General features: G+C 35.2%; 1 protein-coding gene across 1 annotated transcript in view; it reads right to left on the bottom strand.

The window, feature by feature from the left end:
• Positions 1-24,956, bottom strand: part of CCDC91 (coiled-coil domain containing 91) — a 112,399-nt gene that overhangs the window by 32,726 nt on the left and 54,717 nt on the right. The window contains exons 8-11 of the mRNA XM_059472159.1: positions 19,552-19,659; positions 7,265-7,357; positions 7,039-7,107; positions 5,244-5,420 (exon numbers count right to left, since the gene is read on the bottom strand). Of these exons, the coding sequence (XP_059328142.1) occupies positions 5,244-5,420; positions 7,039-7,107; positions 7,265-7,357; positions 19,552-19,659 (447 nt within the window). The remainder of the gene's footprint in view (positions 1-5,243; positions 5,421-7,038; positions 7,108-7,264; positions 7,358-19,551; positions 19,660-24,956) is intronic.

The raw sequence follows: 24,956 nt of genomic DNA on the forward strand, positions 1-24,956 counted from the left end.
CTTTTCCTCATGTCCAAGAGGAAGCAGAGTTTATGTCAGTTCTTTTAATAAATTAAAGGCTTTTTTTTTTTTTTTTTCTTTTCTTTCCTAAATATTTTCAGCTTTCAGAACACTTGAGCACTTGAGCCTCTAATGGATCTGCTGTGCGGATTATGGCAGAGATGAACTCAGGCTCTTTTTCCTTGGAGAATTAGGGTAAACTACACTAGAATATATAGAGTATTTTAAATTTAAGCCTTCAGGAAATGACAAAGGTGATTCTTTGCCTCAAATGCCTTAGCAGAATTATTTATTTCAAGCTATGAGATAGATTTAAATTTCCAGGGCTCACCCTGCAGCTGCTGGCTTTCCTTTTGCTTTTAATGAATTTATTTTAAAGCAAAAATAGTGCTATATAAATTCTCTTCAAGTTTCTTTTGCTCATTCTCTTCCACACCATCATGGATTTCACCTCCTTTGTGCAGCTCAGTATTTGGCTCTGTAAGATGATAACAACTGCCATGCAGAGGGCTCTGTGCATTATAGCTATGGGAGCTACTCTTCATTCTCAATTAATTATTAATTGAATACAGCAGCCTTTATTCAGAATTGTATGGATATCACCATCCTATATCCCCAAAGAGTTTTTGACTTCAGTTTTTTAAATGAGTAAAAATAAATGTAAAGAAGGATAGAGAGAATTGTTCACTGTTTTTTTCAGTTTAGAATACCCCAGGAGCTTCACTGCAATTTTAGATTCTGGGGTAAAAGGCTTCTGCTTCAGCCAAACTACCTCTTATGCTTTCTCCTTATCTAGAGGACATCCACTTTTTATTTAAATAGGTGTTCTAGGAAAAAAAATTCTAGTGGAGGAATTTCACCACTCAACACTGATAACTACCAGACATTAAAATCTCCTTTCAGGGAAGATGCCACTGTGTTTTTTACAGTGTTTTTATAGAAAAACTAGAAAAGAAAATACTGGAGACATGCCAAGCTACATCTAGTCTGTTAAACAGATGAGTTCCCAATCTATGATGAGTTTTCAATGTGTTGAAAGAGGATCACGAGGTTCCTGTGCAAATGAACATTATCTTTAATCAAAAGACTACTAGATCTTTTCAAGGAGAGCTTGTTCTTCCTGATTTAAATGCAAGCCTGCTCTTCCTCCAAACGGAGAATGCTCTTCTAAAGTAAAAAAAAATTAACAAACAACCAAAAAAAAAAAAAAAAAAAAAATCAAAAAACTCTTATAAAATCATGAAGCACCCAAAACCCACAATTCTAAAATCTGAAAATGCTGACAGTCTTAACCAAAATGGAAGTCATCTGGACTTTTACTACTTCGCAACCTCAAGAGCATGCTCTAAAAACATTTTTCCATTCCCCTGGTGATGTAAAATATCTCATTTATCCCTTTAGAGTTATAAGGCCTCAAAAAGTGATACCTTTATTTTAAGTACAAATACCATGTCTCTAAGTAGAGACCTCAAGTCACTGGAACAGGCAAAGATTTCATGAAAAGCTTTCATTAAAAAAAAAAAACCCAAAACAATATTCATGTTGCTGTAATCCTTTAATTTCTTAAAGAAAAAGCAAAGAAGGAGGTGTGTCAAGGTTGCTCCATCAAGTTGAAATATTAACTCAGTATGTTTTAGTTCCTACTTTCACTCTAAGTTTATCTTTACTTGGCGGTTTCATATTTGGTAACAAAATATTTGATATTAAATATGATTTATTTATTAAACTGTCTCTAAATCTCCCATTTTTTCTCTGGCGATGTTAAATTAGTATAATACATTTTAAATGGAAGTGGTATTTCCTTATCTGCAGACTTGACAACCATTTGACTGAGGACAAACTTTTTTTTTTAGGACAAAGGTTTGTCAAGGATTAATTTCTCACAAGTAGAAGGCATCTGCATAAACCTTCCAGATTTGGATCCCCTGTGGGTCTCCTTCCTGGCCACTCTGCAACAACATCCCCAAAACATCTAAAACAATACCTGGATCATCCCTGCAAAGGAAACACCCATATTTTCTTCTTTTAAACAAATTATGTAAGTGATGAAGGAAAATTTCACTAATTCGCACAAGTGTGATCTTCAAATCTTTATTGTTCTTATGCTAAAACTACCTCACCAAGGAAGTGTGAACAACCTGTACTTTAATGCTTTTTTCCATTTGCTTTTTTATATATAGTCATATAACTTCTAATGCATGAGTTTAAAAACTGGTGGAAAAAACCAACATATTTTATTTTAATGAAGAAAATTAATGGATAGCAAATTACTCTTTTAAATCAACAAATCAAAACTCCTAATAATGTATCTCTGGTCTAGAGGGTAAAGGAGAAGCCAACAAATTCATTCCACTTTTACATGGAAATTTATTTTCCCTCACTTTCATAACCTAAATGTTTTGCAGACACACAGTGGTGCCACACTTTTTAAAATACATCTTTTATAAACTCTTGCATCATGCAGCTAAAAATGCCTTTTTCTCTATGGGTTTGCATCTCAAAGAAAATAACAACATTTTCAATGTTTTTGAATTTTTCCATTAATTATTCCTAGAGTTATTTGTGGCACTTTGACTGTAAGCCATTCTGTCTCACCTATTTGCAGAAGACCAAACTGACCCTTTGTGATCTTCCAATTTCACAGATTTACTGCATCAGTGAAGGAAAACTCCTTCCCTTTAATACTATGGTGAATTTCTTTTTTAGTTCAAATCAATAAAGCAAATCTCTTTAAAATGATTTACAGCAAAATAAAATTTTATTCTAATATTTTTTAATATTTCATTGTCTAAAATGTTAGACTCTGTGTTTGCATTTTGGCCTTTACAGAGCTGACTTAATATATTGCCTAAACAATGACTACAAGAGAGTTCAAGACTGCAGTTACAGCTTTTGTAAGACAAATCTTACAGAAAACAAAACATAAATAAAAAACAACTCTCTGTGGAAGGCTCTATATAGAAAAAATTACTGCCCAAACACTTAGTGCCTTCTAGGCCCAAGTGTTTCTCATTGTTAAACCAAAGCTGTATCTGACACCACATATAAGTTATCATTTGGCACATCAGCTCTGCAGGACTTCTTTTGCTGACAGAAAATTTCTGTACTTTGTGTACGCTTATAATTGCAACGGCCTAAAGGACATATGCAAGTTCTTGGCATAGGAAGAAGGGAAAATTTCTCCAAGAAACCAATTTCTCCATGAAAGTCCATCCTCCCCAGGGAATTTGTACTCATTAATAAGAGAATAAAGAGTGTAACTTCATATATGCCATAGATATATGTGATAGAGCTTTGGAAATCTCAAGAAAAATCTGCATTTTTCCTTAATTAAAAATGGATCAGATGTTTGAAAAATGAACCAGACATGAAGGTGAAATAATCATGTTATAACCAGATAAGAGAGATTATTCCTGTTACAATAAAAGTTGTTAGAGCTGTTTGGTATTAAAAGAAGTGGAATTAACTAATGACACTACTAAAGGAGTACATAAAGTGCAAGATAATTACAACATAATTAATCTCAAGGGCCTCCAACACCTCAGTGCTGTCACCATCTCAACAAGTACATCACTAGGTACTTCCACACTAGGAACTACTTGATCTAAAAGAAGTTTGAGTGGAAAAACCCGTCCTTGGAGAGGCCTGAATTGCTTCCTCAGGGAAACACAGACATGGCAGTGGATTTAGGACTGTATCAAAGAATATATCCATCCATATTAAACTACTTCTAATGCCGTCCTGTCTTGTGACAACTTCAAAGGCAAGATCAACCATGAGAGAGTCTGCAGCACCCAGCAGAGTGAAGGCAAACCTGCCTCAAGTCACTGGCCCAGCCCAGCCCACATCTCTCCCATTCCCAGGACACTGAGTGTCCCCAAATCCATGAACACAGAACCCTGGCTGAACTCCAGCACCCAGCCACAGGAATCTTCCACCCAAAATCCTCAGCATCCATCAAAACCCTTCCCAAACTTGGTTACCATCGTCCTCCTCCTCCCAATCTCTTCATGTTCCACAAGCTACCATTAATTACATGTCTTTTAATACCAAGCATTGCTGTCAGTAAACGAACACTTTGCCACTCTCCCTTCCAGGGACAGACTCTCTACACCACTGGCACCAGTTCTGCTTCTGGATAGTCTGAATGATTTGTATCTAACTAAAGCCCAAGCAATTGTTCTCAGCTTGAATTCAGCTTTGAACCCAGCTGTAAATCCTTCTGTTCTGAAGAAGAGTTTGACTGCCTGAAGGCTTGCTGAAAGTCTCGAAAAGTGACATTTCACCATTTGATACTTTACATTTGAAAGAAGTAAAGAAGATATAAAAAAATAAAATCATTCTATTTACATCAGGAATTCAGGCAATACAGAGTATGACAATGGCATAGCATCAAACCCTTTTTTTGTAGCTGATTAGGTATATGAGGTTATTACTTCTGTTTAACACTGGAAAGGGAAATGGTGGCTGTTTCCAAAGAGTACTTTTATTTTACTTCAAATTCTTACTTTTTTTTTCTTATGCAGCACATGAAAAAATGCAGCAATATCAAATTACAACACACCAATGAAATATATACTCCTTAAATTTCTGAAGACTATAACATTCAAATATGCCACCAAAATATTAGTGAATTCTCAGGCTGTCCCTCCAAATAGTTCCAGCATCACAGACCACAAAATGCAAGTTTTAGAAGAGTAATTTACTTGTGATTTTAACATATTTGCAATTTGTAGAAATGCTAAAAGCACTGTTGGGAATGTCTCTCTCAGTTTGTGTTAAGTGACATACATTTATTGTTACAGAAGCACCTCTCCAATAATTAGAAACATTTCTGGTTCATTACTGGTTTATGTTTCCAGTTTTTCTAACTTTATTTTGTACCTGTTCTATAAGGAAGAAATGTAACATTAGTCTCCCACAGGTATGGAAGTCATCTAAACTGTTTACAGCATAAATGCCACTCTCTGATCTGCTCATCCTGGGCTCCTTTTGAAGTCAGATGACAAAACCAGGCATGATTTACATAATTTCAATATATGTACCTTTAAAGGTCACAGGAACTTTGTTTTGAATGTGCCAGCCTCTCTCCATACTCACAGATGAAGACAAACTGCTTGCTGTGCATTGCAAATATCAACCCAGTGACAGATGTCACAGGAAAATCTACCACAACAACAGAGGACATACAAAAGTTAAACCAAAACACAAAGCAGGTGCATGGAAGGGTAAAACATACTAACCTGATTCTGCTTTCTTTGCTCTTGCATGGCTTCTGAAACAGCCTGGGCAATCTTCTCTCTGTGACTATCATGTTCTGCTTCCCACAGTTTTCTTTCCTCTGCATGAATCTTCTCCATATTTCTCCTCTCCTCCTCCACTGCTTTCAGGACAGCTTCCTGCACTACTTCTTTTTCAGCCTTTGAAACAGACCAGGCACAATTAGATGGGCAACACACCCAAACTGAATGACTCATATTTATCACCTTCACAAGATATGGGATGTGAACATTTTCACTTCTGAACTACGAGGTTCAATTTATCTTAGAGTGCTACCAAGCAGGTATTACCTCTGGGCAATGACTTGTGTAGTTACAGAAAGCAAAAGGAAGTTACAGGAAGGCCCTTAAATTCCACCTACTGGAAACACAGACATTCATAACTAGTTTGCTTAATAAAAAAATCAAAAAACCAAAAACAAAACCCAGCAAAACCCATGCATGAGTAGGCACATCATGGGCTTCCCTTGATATTCCCATGTAAGAGATATTCCTGCTCTTATCTACAAATATCTGAAGTGCAAAAACTGTCTGAGTCTTTTTTGTAGAAAATAAGCCAATAGACATTTGATAAAACAAGTGTCTTCCCTCCCAAAGCTCCTTAGCCATGCTACAAGAAGTACTGTTTTATTTGCTCCCCAATCATTGTATTTAACCATTATCTGAAATAACTGGGAACTTGAAGCCAACAGCTCCACACATGAGTAGCCACACTAATATATTTACCAGCAACACAACCACTGCATAATATCTACAAATAAAAAATGGCAAACTGAAGTTCAAAACAAGCAAAAATGGGCTAACAAAACTTAATCACAATTCCCTCAGCTTAAAAATACTGTATTCATCAGATACCTACCCTTCCAACTAAAGCTGTTTATTTCAATTCACTGGGACTTGATTTTGTACTTAGATATTAAAAATACAACAATTAAATTAGGAAGTTTTATTATACACACATTTTCCTGTAGATATCAACCACATAAGGAATGTTTGTGGTACTACTGAATGCTATTCAGTGAGGTGCTGAGCCACTGTTCATATATTACACAAGAAAGACACAGAAAATTACAATATAGCCTGATTACAGGTAATACACACCACTAGCTTCCCCAGATCATTACATGCAACTGAACTTTTGTACTGGATTCTACACCAGTATTAGAATTTAATTCCAGCTTAAAATTTACAAAATTATTCTCCTAACACCTATGCACTTAATAATGAAATAGACAGGAGAAATCATATTTAAAAACTGAAGAGTCACTTTTAGCCAAACATCAGCTTATATAAAATAATTCAAAACCTGTTAAACTGTCTCTGTCTGTCTATGATTTTAATAATAGTTCTCTCCTCATTGAAGACGACCATATTAAATTAAAGTTAAATAGAACATGATTGTTTTATTAAGTTCATCAGTTGACCCTGAGACCTAGCTCTTCAAATCAAGATGCACTGATGTCAAAGGACCACAAAAACAAATATTTAAGCAACAAGAGCAACTGAACTGCAGTTCTGTGACTTCTTGTTATAAAAAATTCAGAGGCTATTGTCCCAGAGAAGGCAGTTACATCTCTGCATCAAGGCATGGGATATAGCAAACATGTTCATCTTCAGTAGAAACAGCTTCTCCTAAGCACAGATGAGAACACCGTGCTTGATAAATATAGTTATGAAACAAAACTGAGTGTCTGGGCTTGGCATTTCTAATGACACACATGGAATCCACGTAGCATGCCCACAAATTGATGACAGATACCTTTGCAGCAGCTGCCAGAGCCTCCTTGCCTCTCTGTCTTTCTTCATCCAAACACTTGTCCAGCATTTCCTGTAAATGTTATGAAAAATTAAACTGCAATAGACAATAAAAGGGTGGCTAAAAATAATTTCAAATAGTCAAAGTGCTTCCTGTCAATATCTGTGACAGGATAATTCCCAATGAACTCCACGATGCTGGTCTCTTTTTTGATAAACGAAAACAGTACCTTGTGCTTTTGTGACTGCTGCATCATAGCTTCTTCTATCTTTTCTGATAACACCTCCTTTTCCGCTTCCAAAATGTCAAGAAGTCGCTGATGCTATAGGGAGAAAACATTCATATTTTACTAACCATGGCCAGTGAGTAAAACAGACAAAAATAATTCATCCAAGACACTCAGACGTGTCAGTTACTCACAAAATTACTTCAAATGTAGATTCAGTTAAATTACATTCACAGCACTCCTTTAAGTGATTTCATGTAATGGAAAAATTCCAATAGCAAGAAATATTTGGTTTCCTGAATAATTAATATTTCTTTTCACTCTAAAAAGTACTGTGAAAGAAGTTGAAAAATGAATCACTATGTAAAAGCAACACTTACACAATTGATAAAGATGGTCTAAGCAGCACCACACTTTATTTCATTTAAACAGTTGCAGAATTTAAATTAGTCTTGCACTACCTCAGTTGTATGTACAGAGAGTAGAAGGCAGATGTATTTCTTTCAACCATTTGTGATACCATGGCCCTGGAGAGCCAGGAAATGTGAACAAATGACAATTCTGCTTTATTTTTTTGTCAATTTCTTGTCATCCTGAACAATTTTTTCAGGGAGAAAATGAACTCTGAAGTGACCACGTATTCTATATGTAGATATAGAACTGTTGATAATCACGACAATTTTTTTTCTCTGTATCAAGTAAAGAATTTGCAGGATGTGGGTTTTGTCTCTAAGAGCTAAGCTGTTTCCCAAAACCAAAAATTACTGCTGGAAGTTATTGATGCTACGTATTTGTCATGATATAATTGCTAGCAAGTCATTACATTTTTTCACAAGTTATTTAAGAGATGATCTATTATAACCTGAAAGTACAGCCTCAATGCAATAACATTTTACAAGATCACCAAGAGGAAGGTTACAGCAGAGTTTTTTATTAGTATAAGTGTATAGAGCAAACATAAATTTTTTACACATACAGTTAAGCAGGAAAATCCCCCCTTTCTTTCTAAGAAACAGTAATTTGTGTTTCTTAGTAATTTCTTAAAAAATGTTTCACAAATTTTATTATGTTTTAATTTCAAGTGTCTCTAATGGCAGCTAGAAATACATTACCAAACTGCAATACTATGTTCTGAAAAATATTTTTTCATTTGAAGAATAGAAAACTTTAAGACTGCTTTATTAAGTAAAATGCTTATCTGCCCTTCCAGGATAAACACGTAAAGAGGCATTTCCTTGTGAATTTACTTAAAATAGCTCTGAATGTGGTAGACATGTTCTAACGGAAAACACCTGTGGAAGGAGTAGCAAAATTCACATCATGTTTATACTTAATGATGTGTAACTCACTTTTCTTGTGTTTTCAGACATCAGCTTTAACTATCAGGACACTTACAGAAATTACATTTTCCCAGCAACGCAAAGATGAAACAATAAATGGATTTTATTATTAAATGCTCTCTATGACTCCTCACTTGACTAACTGCACAGGTCACAAATATGTTATTTCACAATGACACAACATAAAACAAAAACATGCAAATATTTTTGCAGACATATGCCACAAATTCAAGCTCACTAATCATGCCAAGCAAAATACTGAATCTTTATTTTGCGTGTTGAGAATCAGCACAGGAGATTCTACAGAGAGTTCCTTAGAGAAAACCAACTCTATCTTGAAAACACCTGCAACAAAATTTGCAATAAAAGTTGTTTTTTTCAGTGAGATGAGGCTTTCTAGTTTACACCTGGCAGGCAGTGAATTCCAGCTTGACTCTGACCATCTGATTTCCTAGCTTTCTATGAATCCATCAGATTTCTGGGTTACCTGTATCCACATTTCAAGTTTCCACATCAGGCCAGCTACCAGATGTATTTCACACCATTCTCAACGGGACCAAAATTTTCCAATTCTAAACTCCAGAAGAGTTTTAAAATTTTATTTTCCATGTATGTATGAAAAGGCATTCAAGCCCATCCTGGTAATCTAGGAATGCAGATACTTGCATTAATACAATATAGAACATGTACACATGGAGAAAATCAATGTCAGTCCCCCTGATGATGAAACAGTTTGATGACCAAAATGCTTCACATAATCTAAATCTTCATGCAGAGTTAACTTCTCATTAACCTGTCAGGAACCTGCAATCCAGCAATTTTCTGCAGGATAAATACAAATATCACAGATATCACAACCAAAACTCTAACTACAAAAAAAAGCTGCCTCAAGAATTAAGTCAAGAATTCCAAAAACCAGAAGGCTGCTCTGACTAAAGTGTGATTCCTTTGATTAAGCTAGGCTCTCCTATTTCCTTGGGAGACTAGAAAATCTATATGGTATTGCATTTGGAGTTTTATGGAATTCACAGAAATTCAACAAGAACTTCATAAAGAATTGCATCTGTTTATGAAAACATGTTAGTTCATATTTTTCAAGATACCAGAGGCAAGTATTTGAAAGGGCATTTAGAATGCTTTCTGAATGCCTTTACAAATCAAAACCCTAAATACAAACCCTATTAGCTTTCGAAATAGAAGCCAATAACTTCTGTCATAATTCAATATAACTTATTTTACATAAAATGGTATCACTACTTCTCATGGAAATACAGAATTTATCATTTAAATACTGTAAGTCTCTTGCGAATACCTAGGTATGTCCTTTCCTGTTGTAATATAAATGCTTATTCATGTGGAATAATCCTCCCATAGATGACTACCTTCATATCTGAACTTCCAGAAGATCATTTATCATCACAAATGTTGCAACAGCTGTCCAGACAACCCAGTAAAGCAAATTGTCTTGTATTAGTCCCAGAGAAATGCCTTGGAGAACTGTTTATTTGGCTTGAGGATCTGTATTTGGTCACTCATGTTTTTCAGAGAGAAACATACCTTAAGCTATTGCATTACATAAATTATATGGAAAAAAAAGTAAATGGAAATGGAAAAAACAGAATAAAATATTATGTGAACTGCTTCTCCCTCAAACAGATCTTAAGTCCAGCAAACCCATATGACATAATTACTATGGGTACCACATGAAAGCTTCCATTCTGTATGTAATTAATATGCAATTTAATAACTAATAAAGAATGTCTTGGTTTTCTCCACAGTACTTTGCCCCACAGCAGTGTTAGTCCTCATACAGAGGCATGGAATTTCCTGGAAAGATGTGCTTATTAAAATTATGTGGAATTACTGGTGGTATTATTAATCCATCTTTTAGATAAGAATGTACCCAAATGCATCTGAATCCCCTATTTCAGAAGCACAGATCTTTCAAAGGCATATTCAGGGGTCTTGGTTATGCATATCACTTGAGCAGGAAATATTGGAAGTTATGGATAGTAAAGGCTTCTGTCAACAAAAAAGTTTTAGTTCTTTCTGTATAATGACTGTTCAGACAGCCTTTGGCAAAAACATAAAGAAAAAAAAAGTAATTCAAAGAAAGTTATTAACAATTGATTCAACAGAATTCCAAGCTGTTAGTTTCAATGGATCAGCATCACAAGCTATTCTAAGCCTTTTGGAACTATTCTTTAGTTGGGGCAGCTAGGTTTTTATTTCAGATTTTAAAACCATCCACACACCCTTTTAAGTAGAAATTATTAGAAGCATTTGGTACACTGAATTTCTAGACATGCAGAATGACTTCGGAGTCTGGTACCAAATACTCACAGTGAACTTTACATACAATCAGTGCTTCCTCAGTTGGTCTTTCAGACAAATTTATTAAAGAGGGTTGAAGGTTAAAAACAAACAGAAGGTAAGAGTTTTACTTCAGCACTTCCATGTTTGAGAGCTTTCAAGTGCCCTTGTATTTTTAGTTAACAGGGGATTACAAGGAGTTTTAGGTTCATTTATTTGCTTGTAGTTTCTTGTTCTGCTATGGTAAAGGCATCTGAACAGTAGACCACTGCAGAATTAAAGATCTCTTGAGTTAAATGGCTACAGATAAGCAGCTTTATGACACAAACCCTCCCTTTCTACACCATGAATTAAAGCCAGACAAAGGGTGGGAGTTGAATCAATCTCATTCAGCATTTGCAGTTTCCACAGGTAAGAATTATCAACATGTTCCTCTCCTTCAGACAGTATTAAAGGAATAGTGGAAGAGATTTGAGACTTCACTCTGAGCTATTTATACCCTGAACTCCAATTCCCAAGCAATGGGGAGGCCACTTTCTCCTGGTAATTGTACCTGTCAAGAGCACACTGCCCATGCTTCAAACAGTAAGCCTAATAAAAGCTTTCAAGGCAGAGTGATCTGTCTCCTGTAAGGAGGATAATGAGCTCATCAGACCCAACAGTCCTGTGAAAAGTAACCAAGTGTCTCCCAGGTTTCCTGTGGAAGTTAGGATGGTGATTTGCAAAGGAAGCCTTAAATTTGGAAAAAAGCAATTAACCCCTGCAAAGGTCCATGAAGTTTTTAAACAGAAGTCTAGGTGATGCTTTTTTTATTAATCAACGACCTAAGAAGCAGAAAAAAGGTAAAAACCAATCTAAATATGCTGGAACTTTGAATCTAATTATCCAACTGTTAATAAAGAAATATATCTTACCAAGTTTCTTGAATGAAGAGCAAAGATGGACACTTATAAAAAGTGATGACTACGGAACTGGAAATATAGTGCATGAATCAGTGAGGGAAAAAAATAAATGTCACCGAAAGCTGCCCTTTGGAGCACCAGGGAAGTTTTCACCCAGTTTTCAAACTTTCCTAGGCTGCACATTCACACTGTGTGTGTTATCTGTAGGCACAGCAGAGAGTTGAACACCACGTAGAGATACCCAGAGAGATCTAAAAAACCTTTAGCTTAGGCACAACAAATACTGCAGCTCTTCAATCCATCACTTTACCTTTTTTCCATTGCCCAGCACTCTCACTTCTTCCCAACAAAGCTATAATTTACCTTCTTTCATTCCTTAGACAGGGAGTTTAGGGTTAAGAGTGCAAAATTCTGAGTTGTAAAAATTCTAAGGAGCAAATTGTCTCATGACATGATGGCCCAGTAAAACATAGGAAAGAGATTTCCAAAACAAATAGAAGAAAACCCCCAAACTTTTCTGAGACGTGGTATTCCACAGTGGAGAGAAGTACTAGTATTTCTACCCTACCCTCTGGAAAGTAGCATGAGAGGGTCAAGAAGAGTCTTGTGAAAATCAGCTTAAAACAAAAGGCATTCAAAAATAGGTTATAATGTTTTCCTCCCTGCAAGAACATTCTCTAGGCAATGGTTCCAAATGAAAATCGTTTGATGTAGATTCAAATATAAATACAGAGGTCCTGTGGTTTTTCTTGATTCCTGTAAAAAAGAAATCAAAAAAAATCTTTCTTTTTTTTCCTGGAATGTGAGTCAGAGAAGACATTGTAAACAGATTTAATCACAATAGCAACTAGTCTGTCTATTTTGTTATTTTTATATATTAAATTTATTTCTGAAGAATTGTGAAATTTTTCTTTCAGGTAAGCATAATTTGAAGGATTACACAGAAGATATTACACTAACTTATGGGGTGAATGAAATAATGCATGAGATGAGCTCCTTTACAGCTTAAATGATGCATTAAAGCTATCAATAACTAATTCTAACTTAATGCAGTTATAAATCCTTGTATATTCCTATTAATCCTAAACTCCAAATATAAAATTAAAAAAAATAATTGGGTGTCTTGCATGAACTGGAATGCTTTTTTAAAAAATAGCTTCTTTCTGAGTCCTGTACTGTTTCCTTTAAAATTAAATGTGTTCAGGATTTAATCCATAAATAAAAATGGGGGTTTTTTGCTATAGTAATGGAATCTGCAGAACCATTCTGCAGATTGATTCCTTCTCAATATTGACTAAATCATCATGCAAAGATCACCAAATTTGGCAGGGATTAATTAATTTTGTCAACTGCTATTCATAGCTTATGTAAAAGTAGTCAGTTAGACAATAATCCACAAATAAAACAGCAAAGAACATCACAGAACAATCAAATATCCTAAAAATAAACAGGGAAAGGAGTCCTTGCATTAATTGGTGTATCACTACAAGAAGTTATTGGTGTTTCCCTCTTCCACAGATCTTTCATCTGAGGAGACAGTTGTCATACACTAAAGAAATGATACTTGGAAACTTACTTTAATGTCATCATCACCAAAACCAGTATAAGACATTAATATGTCTAATTCACCCTCAGTGAAAGACCAGTTTTCCTTTTAACAAGTATCCACTGAATTTTTTAATCTAATGAAACTGCATTGTAGTTAACTGTTTAATAGAGAAAAACAAAATAATGTCATCTGCAACACTGCAGGGGCTTTTTTGTACCTTCATAATATATGGACATTGAACCATCCTGCTCCTTCAAGACTTGGGAAAATTATTTTCAGGAATATTTAGTAAATGTTTCAGCACTTCATTCTCCAAGATGGAAAATAAAACACTGGATGAGGCTTTTCAAGAATTCAACACTTCAAATCTGTTCACCTATTTTAAAAGAAACCTTAACTCACTAAATTCTACTTTTATTTCTGTCTCCCATGAAGGGATCTAACAGTAGGAAGAAATAACACAGGTCATGGGAAACATTATTATCTATGTGAGAGGAAGGTGATGTAACAAAAACACATCATGACTTTGTAATGTGATCAAAATATTCCCATTTCTAAACCCTATTCAAAATATTATCCTGAGGAAAAAGGCAACCTTATTAAAATACTAGTAATGGTTTTCTGCTCCTTTAAACAAGGCTGTCTACATTTAACAGCATTTTCTTTTATACTGCACCTTTTCTTCAGCTCTGCCTAAGTCAAATGACAAGGACTGGTAATTTTAAATGGTTTCTTACACTGTCCTCACTATCTGTGGCATCTCAAGTGTTTGGCAGTGCAAGGTGGAAAATCTGTCTGCAGAATTCCAACATCTGGTACATATTTCCACTTCCTCAAATTATAACTTATTACTGCCTGCATGGTTGAGCTGTATCTTTGTGCCAGTTTGAGGTCCAAGCGTCTCCTAAAGCAGCAGAGCTTTTCCAAGAGACAGCTCAGGAAACAGCAAAACATCCTTACGTGAGAAAAGCTGAAACAATGTAAATATAAAGAAAAAGTGTAATAGCAGTAATAAAATAGCTAAGATAGGTTTGTACTCAGGGTTCCACTCAGCAGCATACAGTGAGGGCACAAACTGCACCATTTGAGCCACTGAGAGGATGAAATTAGGTTTAAAACATTTTGCTGCATAAGTACTTCATAATTTTTATAAATAACGTAGGAAGATATATAAAGACATCCAATAATGAAAATACTTTGCTTGGAAAGCATGCATTGTAATAGAGATCATTAAAAACCCAACACACTTCAAGCTCCTGGGGATGCAGAGATAAGCAACTTCATAAAAATGTGACAATAATAAAAAAGTATCAATGACTTCTTCTATTTTTTGATCTAATTCATTTCCCATATGAGTTCTCCACAAATCGCTCCATTTATCAGGAAGAAATAAAGGAAATGAACTCCTAAAACATGACCAATGTAAACAGCGAAATATTCAATAATGAAAGACAGCAAAAAAGAACAAACCCAATTTTTTTTTTCAACTACAGCTGACATAAAAACAAGTGAGGAGAAAAATCCATTCTGTATTGCTTAGCTGTTCAGAATATCAACAAGAGTCGAGGGTGCAAATTCCTAACAAGTAGTGAATGTTTGAAGATAACAAGTTATATAAGCAAAAGAGAGAGAGAAAAAAATCACTCCAAAGAGCTACTTTCAAGTGCCACTTGATAAATTCAAAGAAGCAAATGTAATTTCCAAATCAGATTTTTGGTGGGGACACTAAATGGATGAATTAACAGTGCAAAGGGACTGCAAAATCAACCTCCAACTGGCATGTGAGAGTGGGTATATTGAAATTGGGTTAGTAAATTCTGGTAAGGGTTTATATTTTAAAAAAAGCTACCAAACAGTTCTGCCTGTTGCCATATTTTTAAATGGAAGTACAGAATCTCAGAATGGGTCAAGCTGGAAGGGAGCACAGTGGGTCATCTGGTCCCACATCCCTGCTCAAGCAGGATAAATCCTGAAAAAATTTTAGAATTAGGAAAAAAACAAGCAAGGGAACAAACAAAATGCCATCCCAGCACAGGAAAAGCTGATTCTTGCTCTTTTCATTTTGATTCCCTCTATATACAAGGAAATCAAGGAGGCGTCTGGAATTCAGGAATACATTTCTCAAATTTGCCATAGCATTTTAATCAATCCTTGTTTTTTGCCCCTTTAAGTTCTGAGAAAGTGTAACTTCACTCTTGGCAAAAGAGCAGCAGACCTGAAAACACACAGCTAGATGAATTATGTGAAGGTGAATTACATGAAAATGTAACAGGAAGGACTGATTGGAAGTACTTGGTTTTGAAGGGAATGAATAAACAAATATTTCTACAGCAGCAAATGACAAGATTTCTGGGAATTGAGAGGAAATGCTCAAAGAAGGGGACATGGTAAATAATCTAAATAATTTCCAGACCTATCATAGTTGGAATTATTGAACTAGAAAGGTTATGCCCACCGCAGTGTTGGTATTTTCAGTCTGTAAGTCTTTAGCATTACTACTCTCACTGCAAAAATTTGGCCAATGTCTCCTAAAAATGCAAATATTCACAAGACTCTCAGAATCTAGTTTGCATATGGCCCCTCCAAGATCAGGCATTAAAAAAAAATTTCACAATTACTACCATCAGATGGGAAAAACACAGAGCCTCTTTCCAGAGAAGAAAAACATAATCAAAGTTCACAAAATAAGCATTATTAGAGGAACATGAGGCCCATTTTGAGTAGTTATAAAAGCAATTATTTGGAATCAAAGAAAATTATATCACCTGTGAAATTAGTTTCCAATGGAAGCAAACATTTTCCCTGGCATACAAACAATTGCTGTAAAAGAACTGTCATTCTACATTCTAGGAGTTGTTGGGAGACATAGTGGTACTTTTCACAAAAGGTTGTGCAAAACACATCAAAATGAATCATCCAAATACAGAGAAGATAAGATACCTATCACATTCCAGCAGTTTGTGGCTACTGTCACACCAGTTTCCTGCTTGTCCACAGGCTGCTTTTGAAAGCATCATAAACTTTAAAAGATGAGCTCCAGCCAATGGAATTTTTATTCTGACTTTTCAGCAATTGTTTTCATATTGAAGGTAAACCAATACTTCTCTGAGTGAGTCTCAAAGAGACAAAACATTTCATGCAAGAGATTTTGAACTACTATTTACCATACAAATGACAGCCAATATCATGATAAAGGATTGGAAAAAGCATTAAAGACATGGGAGTAACTCTATTTGTCTTAAATGCTGTTGCATTTACCAATGTGAGATATGGTTCAGACACATAAAATCATCGTGAAAAATAACTGCTGTAGGTATTTAAGATTTTATTTTGATACACAGATCACTGACTGTTTTCAGAAGAATAAAAAAAATACCTTGCTATAGACACATTTTAACACCATCTGCTTTGATTGAATAGTATGACAAATTTCTGAGTATTAAAAACCTATACAGAAATTTGTTGATTATGTTTTTCACCATATATTTTCACGCAACACATGACTAAAACCACAAGATCACAGCTGATGTTCATTTTCAGAAGGCATCAAAGGTTTGAGTATCAGAAAAAGATGGGGATGGAATTTGTGATTTTTCCAACATGTAAAGAACTGACATAGTATTTTCTGATATTTTCAAACTCTAGAAAAGTAAAACTGACAAGCATAGCATAGATCATCACCCAGGATGCTTCCTACAGAGAGCCAGTTTGCTGACAAGCCTGACACATAATGATCAAATATCAGCTGCAGGTATTTTCCCAGCTGGAAACTGGGATAGGACAATGCAATGAGGTCGTTCACTTCTTTCCCCATCCTGGAAAACACAACCTTGCACACTGAAGATTATCAGCAGGACAGCACCTCTCTGGAGAGGATTTTAACCTGCACCTCCACCTGATATAATTAAGCCTCAAAATCAGAAACTTCAATAAACTTTAACAGAAGGTTAAAGACAAACAGAGAAAAACAGCGTTTCCTCCATCTCAAAGAGATTTTTGTGAGGAAGGAGCATGGGAATTTAGGGGGGAAACAAGAGTAAGCAGAAGGCATGACAAAGGAGTTATCATGAGATAATCTGTGCGGAACTAGAAATAAATAAAAAGCAGAAAATTTAAAAGGAATGGCAAATGAACACAAAAAACTATGTGGTTTGACAGTTTTACACAAGCTTAAAACTTTAAAGGCAAAATGCTGCTTGTAAGGGCACAAATATTAGAAGGGAACAGAAAAAGAAAGCGATTTTTGTGTTGAGTGTATACTTGCACTGTGCGATTACTGCTGCACCAAAAAAATTCTTTACAGTGATACAAACACTCACAGATCACCATGTAAAGGTGGTTATGCAATCCCATAACATAAAACAGTAATGAAATCTGTGTACAAATATCAGCAGTAATTTCATCAAACTCAACTGTTAGCACATAGAATCATTTGAAGAAAAGGAAGTGTGAAAATAAACATGAAAACATACATTTAAGAATAGATGTGTTCAAAAATAATAAAAAAACATACCACCCATTTCTCAGACCTTTCAACAAAGTTTTATGAGTGAATAAAATCTGCCAGTATAAATCATATTTAATTAAACCTGATAGCTCAACCACAAGCACCCACACTTGTCTATTTGATTAGGCTTCAAAATCCCAGTGTTACATTACAAAGAGAAGTGCAAAACCTCGATTGTATTGAATGAGAAATGACTTGGAAATTAGTGAACAAAATTTACACTTTTTCTGGGATCCAAAGGGGTGTTAAATGCAGACATGATGTGAACTGGGCACTGTGTTTTGTCATAACCACTCCCAATCCTATGACCAAGAACAGTTTTTTACATTGTTGGGTTCTCCCCAGGTAAATCTGAACCTCTACAGCATGTTTCCACACTTCTGTCCCATTTTTGGGGTTTTGATGCAAATCTCACTGATCACAGGTGCAAGTCATTGGTCAGTCTGTAAGAACAATCTCAAAAAATCTTCCTGTGAAATTTCTGCATTTCATGAGGTTCATTCCTTTTTAACATTCAGAAAGTGGTATCAAGTAAGCAAACAATGTGTTCATTTCAAAAACACAAAACATTTTTTTTAATTAAGTTTACTTGTTCTTAGAGCTTTAAAGCAAGAATTAAATAACTGCAATTCTGTGCAATAAACTCACTCATGATACAATCAATTTCTTCACATTATGACATCTTTCCTTTATACTGTTTACACAGATGCTTATGTATTTAATACACATTTGCACTAGGTGTTAATTGATATGGTTAGCAGAGTCAAATGGTCATAAAACACTTCTGGAAATAGTGGAGTCCTTCAAAGGGACTTTTGATGTATTTAGGAGTAAGATACTGCAAGAAAATTTTTAAAAAGTAATCTTTGGTATTTTTTGCAGACTTGTTGCTAACAGTACTCAAAAGGTAACTTAGTTGCAATATAAATGACTTCAGGGGGCTACTAACAAATTAACTTCTTGGTTTTTAGACTTTCATGCTCATGATCATTATTATTTTGATTCTAGAGCTGCACTTCAGTCAAACCAAGATCTTATTGATAACAAACCAGGTTGACACTGTTCAGAGACTCATCTCTAATTGCTCTGATCTCAAATACTTGCTGTGCAGTGTGCTTTTACTCCAGTCATGCTAAATGAGCCAATTTAGGCCATTAATGCATATATGTATATACTTCTGGATATTATATAACTCATGGCTTTTTTATTTTTAGGTAGGATTTCTTTGAAATAAAAATAAGTCTGGACAACATGTGTTTTCATCTGCCATCTAAGAACCATCTCAAAATTTGGACCAAAAATTTGTACAAATCCCACACAATCAAATCCTTCATTTATCTACATAAATGAAAAATAATTGAATGGTTTTTCCAAGCCCACATAAAATGGCATCTGTTAAAAAGTATTAAGTTGCTCTGAGACTTTTTCTCAGTGCTACACACTCTCCTTGAATCTGTTCCAAGCAGGCTCCAGTGTTATAGAACATTTTTGATCCCAACAGATGAAGAGTCTCTATTTATATAGCATTTTTAAATACTCGTGTATAGTGGCATGCTGAGGAAACAAGGTGAGAGATGGATCATTTTTTGGGGGATCATATGTGTTAATATTTTTTTCAAACAGGAAAGAATTGACACTAAAAGAAAATCATGGAAATTCTTGCATGTGCACATCCATACCTGAACATCAAGGAGCTCCTGACATTTGTGAGAATGCTTTTCAATGGCTAATATATACTGCTTTTCAATAGCTGCTTCTTGCTGCTGAACTGTAGATTGTAGCAGTGCCTGCAAAAAAAGGGCACAAAATACTCAGTAAAGATATAACTGGGATGTTTATTGGTAACTGAAGATCCACAAAGACTTATCTACAACCAGAATGTGGAAGGCTGTTACAAATTTGTAACGTGCAATGATTAAAATACCTTTCTGTGTAACACTACCTTGTTTTCAGTCATTACTAACATTTTTTGTATCTCAGATTTCTTACACAGTCTGCCTAAAAGACAGCAGCACACAGAAGATAGAAAGAGGGAGAGTATTTCTGTTAAATATACTCAGTTTAGTGGGACCACACAAGAAGAGGAGCATATGAAAGCTGCTGAAGAGAAGAAAAAAAAAAAAAAAAGAAAAAAAAGAAAAAGCCAGACATATTTCCCTGGCTGACAAAACTCCACATCCTCTCGGCACTGTGTAAGATCCCATGGGCCAAGCATGATCTTCACAACCACAAGTCAAGTAAAAGCAGATGGAAATTCTGAGCAACATAAAACATGAAAGAATGCCCCCCCAGGATGCTCACACTTGAATGTGAGGCAGTGGAAGCCGAAGTGTGGAAAGTCAAAGCACCAGGGCAGTAACAGGCAGCTGATGGGAGCAGGAGCTGTGAGTGTGCGAGCGCCTCAACTCACACGCGCGCAACTCAGCCCTGCAAAACCTCCAGAATGCAGAAATGGAAACAAAAAACTTGAACATACGTGAAGAAACCAATTTATCATTTGGAGAATTACACTCAGGTTTCCCTAAACAATGATGGCAGCTAAACATTTACCTGGCTCGCGTGATTCAAGCCTATTTCCCTGGTAGTATAAAGTCTTCTGGCCACTTTCCAAATATTCACAGGGCTATTTATACACAGTGTACCAAACTATTCTTGACTAGTAATCAATATACTGAAATAGTCAAAATGACTGGGTAAGTTAAAACAGACATGACTTTTACAGAAAACAGACCTTTGGCCCAAATGCAGACAAAGAAAAAAAATCCCCATCTTTCAAACAGTCTTTATTTTAGAGATACATTTACTTCATGGAACATAACACACACATCAAATAAAATTTTGAATACTTTAAAAAAAAACCCCAAGAATGTATAAAAAAGATAAAATCTTCTGACAATTTTTCAATTACCTTTCCAAATTTTTCACTAACTATTGCTCTTATGCCAAAATCGCTGTTCTTCAGTAATGCTGTACCATGGTAGCAGTTCTCAGCACAAGCTCAGTGATTAAAAAGGTTAAAATTTGTGCTTAATCAAAGTATAAGAATACATTTACTGGTGTTTGCAAGGTATTTAGCAAACTGTAAGTTTACTTTCAAAAAAGCCAATTTATTTCTTACTAAATTAAATTCTTTCATTCATAAAAATTTGAGCACTCAGAAAAACTGAACTCTCAAAGAAGTGTAACCTCTGGACATGAATCTTTGAACTCTGCCTGAATTAGAATAGCCACATATCACTGGCAAAAAATTAATCCTGGACCTTGGGGTTTGGGTTCTTTCTTTTGCCTAAATTATTGTAGCAAGGAATTTTTCATGTAACCAGTGCAAAAGAAAACAAAATAATTCTGTTCTTAGGGAACACAGTCACAGAATGGTCATCAGGCTGCCATGGCATTTCTCAGACAGATCTTGCTCATGCCAAGGGTTGAGTCACCTTATGCACTTTGCTGTGCAGCCTTCACTGGCAACTGCTAAAATCCTATTAAATGGTATAAAGAACTTTCAGTTTTCAATGAAATAAATATTATTCATTGGATGGCATGTAGAGCCTGTTAATTTTTTAAAAATTAACCTATTATTACTATTTTTCTTTGGAAAATACATAAAATTCCACATTTGGAAACAAAAGTCTTCCTTTTCTGTCATACTCATTATTAACACAGTTTAAATAGTACCACAGGGTTGATGCTGTATCTGACTGTTCCACTAGTTGGCCAAGTGAGGAGAAAGAGAGAAAAATCTCTCTATGTAGCACAGTACTACAGGTTTCACAATGGGAAATACAGCATAGCTGCGCGATACCCATCCAAATCTCTGGCAAATTTCAAGATAATCAACTACTAATCAATTTATTTTTTTTTTAATCATTTACCAATTAGCTCATTTGCTAAACTGAAACACACATTTGGCTGCTTGATGATCAGTATCTCTAATCTTGTAGTTACAACAACAATGACATCAAAAGTCTTTTGATTAATTGCTATCCTGGGCAAACACTCTTATCACTGCTGAAATACCACTTTCTTCCTTAATTATTTAAGGAGGATTTATTAATTATACTGCCGGGCTGACATTCCATAGATCTACAGCCAATGACCTAATACCAAGCTGGCATTCTTGAAACACTCTCCTTTCAATGGAATAATTTCAAGTGAGGTTACAGCACAATGAAGCCTATGGCACCTGTTGTATGAATTCAAGGGTAGCATTTTAATATGAGTGCTCTTGTTAATTAATTTTTCCTTCTATGTATTGTGCAATGAACTTCCCAGACACGGATGGGGAAGGATCATCACAGAATCAAAGGATCATAGGATTTTAAGGGTTGGAAGGGACTTTAAAGATCAGAGCTCCCTGCTACAGGCAGGGACAGCTTCCACCAGACCAGGTGGCCCAGAGCCCCATCCAACCTTGGCTTCTTCCCCACTTTCTGATCCCTCTACTAACCCAAAAACACTGTCAGAGAATTGACACTGCTTTTCCTTCAATAACCAAAACATCATGGTGGCTTCTTACAGAACAAATAGAGTGACACCCCTTAAATTCTCTATAGAGCCTTCATTTCAGTTAGATATGTGATGCATTATAAAAATCAAAGAAAAAAATATTATTTCCTCAAACCATTATAAAAATCTTCACACATCTAAATGACTGAACAAAGCATTCTTAAACTAAGTAAATTAGTCTGAATCCCTGTTTGAGCTCAGATAAAGAACTAACCTTAGCCATAAGTTTCATACATTGAAATAATTTTAGAAGACCTTGAGCTGAAAGTAAACTCAAATATCATCATAAGATCCATGATCACTGGTCAGAGTATTTAGTCCTGGAACTGACAGAACACTACCTGTGCATGGTAATCCTGGAGAACAGCATTCCTGCACACACACCTGGGACTGAAAAATTGCACTGTGCCCAATATGAGAAGAAAAGCTTAAAACCACAAATGATCACAACACTTCATCCTGTATTTCTACAGTGTGTTATGCACTGAGCACCAGATTATCTCTAAAATTTCTCCTCATACTTAAAAAGGCAAAAGTGCAGCAACTACAGTTTTGCTAAAAGTGGACACTCCAGCCTATTTTTAATACAAACCTACTTGCACAGCCCTAGTGCATAATGTGTTCATTCCACTGGCAGTAGAAACCACAGCTACTTGCCCAGACAGAATTTATTGTAAGGCCAGAAGCTAGAATTTATGAGAAACCCTCTTGAATTAAATAGCCAAAATAGGACCATTATCCCAATTCTTCCCGAATTCCCCAAGAGTAACAAATTACCAAACCCCTTTCTTTCAACTCTTTTTACTACAGGAAAAAGCTAGTCAGAATAAAGGCAACAGGAAAAACAAAGCAGAGGTTATTATCCTCTCCTATCTCTTTTGAAAAAAAAAAAAAAAAAATTAAAAGCAATTCTAACACATGCAAAACACAGGCTTCCCACATACAGATACATAGCATTGTGTGTAAATGTTAAACTCATATGTAACATCAGTATGAAATACAAATAATGGTGTACAAATTGCTGGGTTATGTTTTAGAATATTCCTTAAAAGCCACAGATAACCCAAAAGAATATCCTGCTCAAGCATCATTGGCTTAACTAGCTAAATGGAAGTCAGTACATAAAACCACTTCTTTACTTCAAAATTGCTGAGTCAGGATGACCAAAACAAGTCATCTTTAAAAATAGAAGTTACTAATGAGAAGTTACCACACTGCTTCAAACATGCAAATTGCATTAAATACAGCAATAGTGCTTTGGAAATTTTTATGCTTTATAGCATCAGACAATGATTAATCTAATTCAGCATCCTGTCTCCACCATTTAATAAATTGCTGCTACTTAATTTAAGGGTGAAATGCAATTAACCAATAGGACACAATGCAAATTCTTTCCTAACCCATGGAAAAGATGCATTAACTCAATAAAATGCAGTATTTGGCTAGTTGGGTTTTAATTCAGCTATTAGCTAAAACAGAGATTATACAAATAAAACTATTTAGAAGAAGTATTTTTTGCAGTGATATAAAAAATTTAATTTTTTATTTGTTGAATATTTGTGGATATTTGTTGAGTATCCACAACCATATTCAACTGCTTGTGGTTGAATTCATACCAGTAAGGATCAACAACTTATAGTTTGAATACTATGCTGGATTTATCTAGATAGCTCAGTTTTAATGGTATATGAGGGCAAAGGATTTATTTTCCACAAAACAATGTTCCCACAGACTCCTACCACACACAAACTGCAAACTCACTCTTAATCTTCTATTAACCTTCCAATTTTTATAATATTTAACACTCTATTTATTATTCTATAGTTAGAAGCACTTACAAAATTCATCCTTACTAGAAGGGGAGGGAGAGACTCCTTGCAATTTTTATAATTGCTTTCAAAAGGTAAAGGCCATTTAATCAATGATAAAATATTTTTAATAGCCAGATCTCTGAAAGTATGAGACTTGATTGCACCTTGCTTTAATTGGAAGTCTCTAGAGAGACTTCCACAGTAGCATCACTGTTGTAAAGAAGTACTCTTATACTGTAAAATCCCAAGGAATCTCTCCTTTTCCAGCCACCAGAGAAAAATGAGAAAATACTCTCCATGAGAAAAAACAATGTTGTTTTATATTCTAGGCTCACTTGAATTCTAGTGTGACTTGCACATGAACAAGCATAGAAGTTGGAAGTGAAATACAAGCCCTTGCAACAATTTTGGATTTTTCCTTTTATTCATGTGTCAGGCTTTTCTGAGCCAGGATGTCAACTTGGAAACTTAATAAGCTAAGCTGATGTTTAAAAGAGCTGAGAACTGGACACATTTCAGAGCTTTCCCTCACTAGGGATAAACTATGTCTAAAAAAAGATATCCTGATTCTAGATTAACTTCTTTTGTAATGAAATCCATTAAAATTTCCTTTGTTTATTAGAGGATAACCTTTCAGTTCAGAGGTGTATTATTGGCACAAATATTTTTGAAAGAAAATCTGATGACCCCCACATATTCAATGCTTTGAAAATCTGTCTGTTCTTACATTCTGAAAATCTGAAAAAATCTCATCACCTTAAACTGAA

Source organism: Ammospiza nelsoni, chromosome 5, assembly GCF_027579445.1.
Source record: "Ammospiza nelsoni isolate bAmmNel1 chromosome 5, bAmmNel1.pri, whole genome shotgun sequence".
In the NCBI taxonomy this organism is placed as follows: domain Eukaryota; kingdom Metazoa; phylum Chordata; class Aves; order Passeriformes; family Passerellidae; genus Ammospiza; species Ammospiza nelsoni.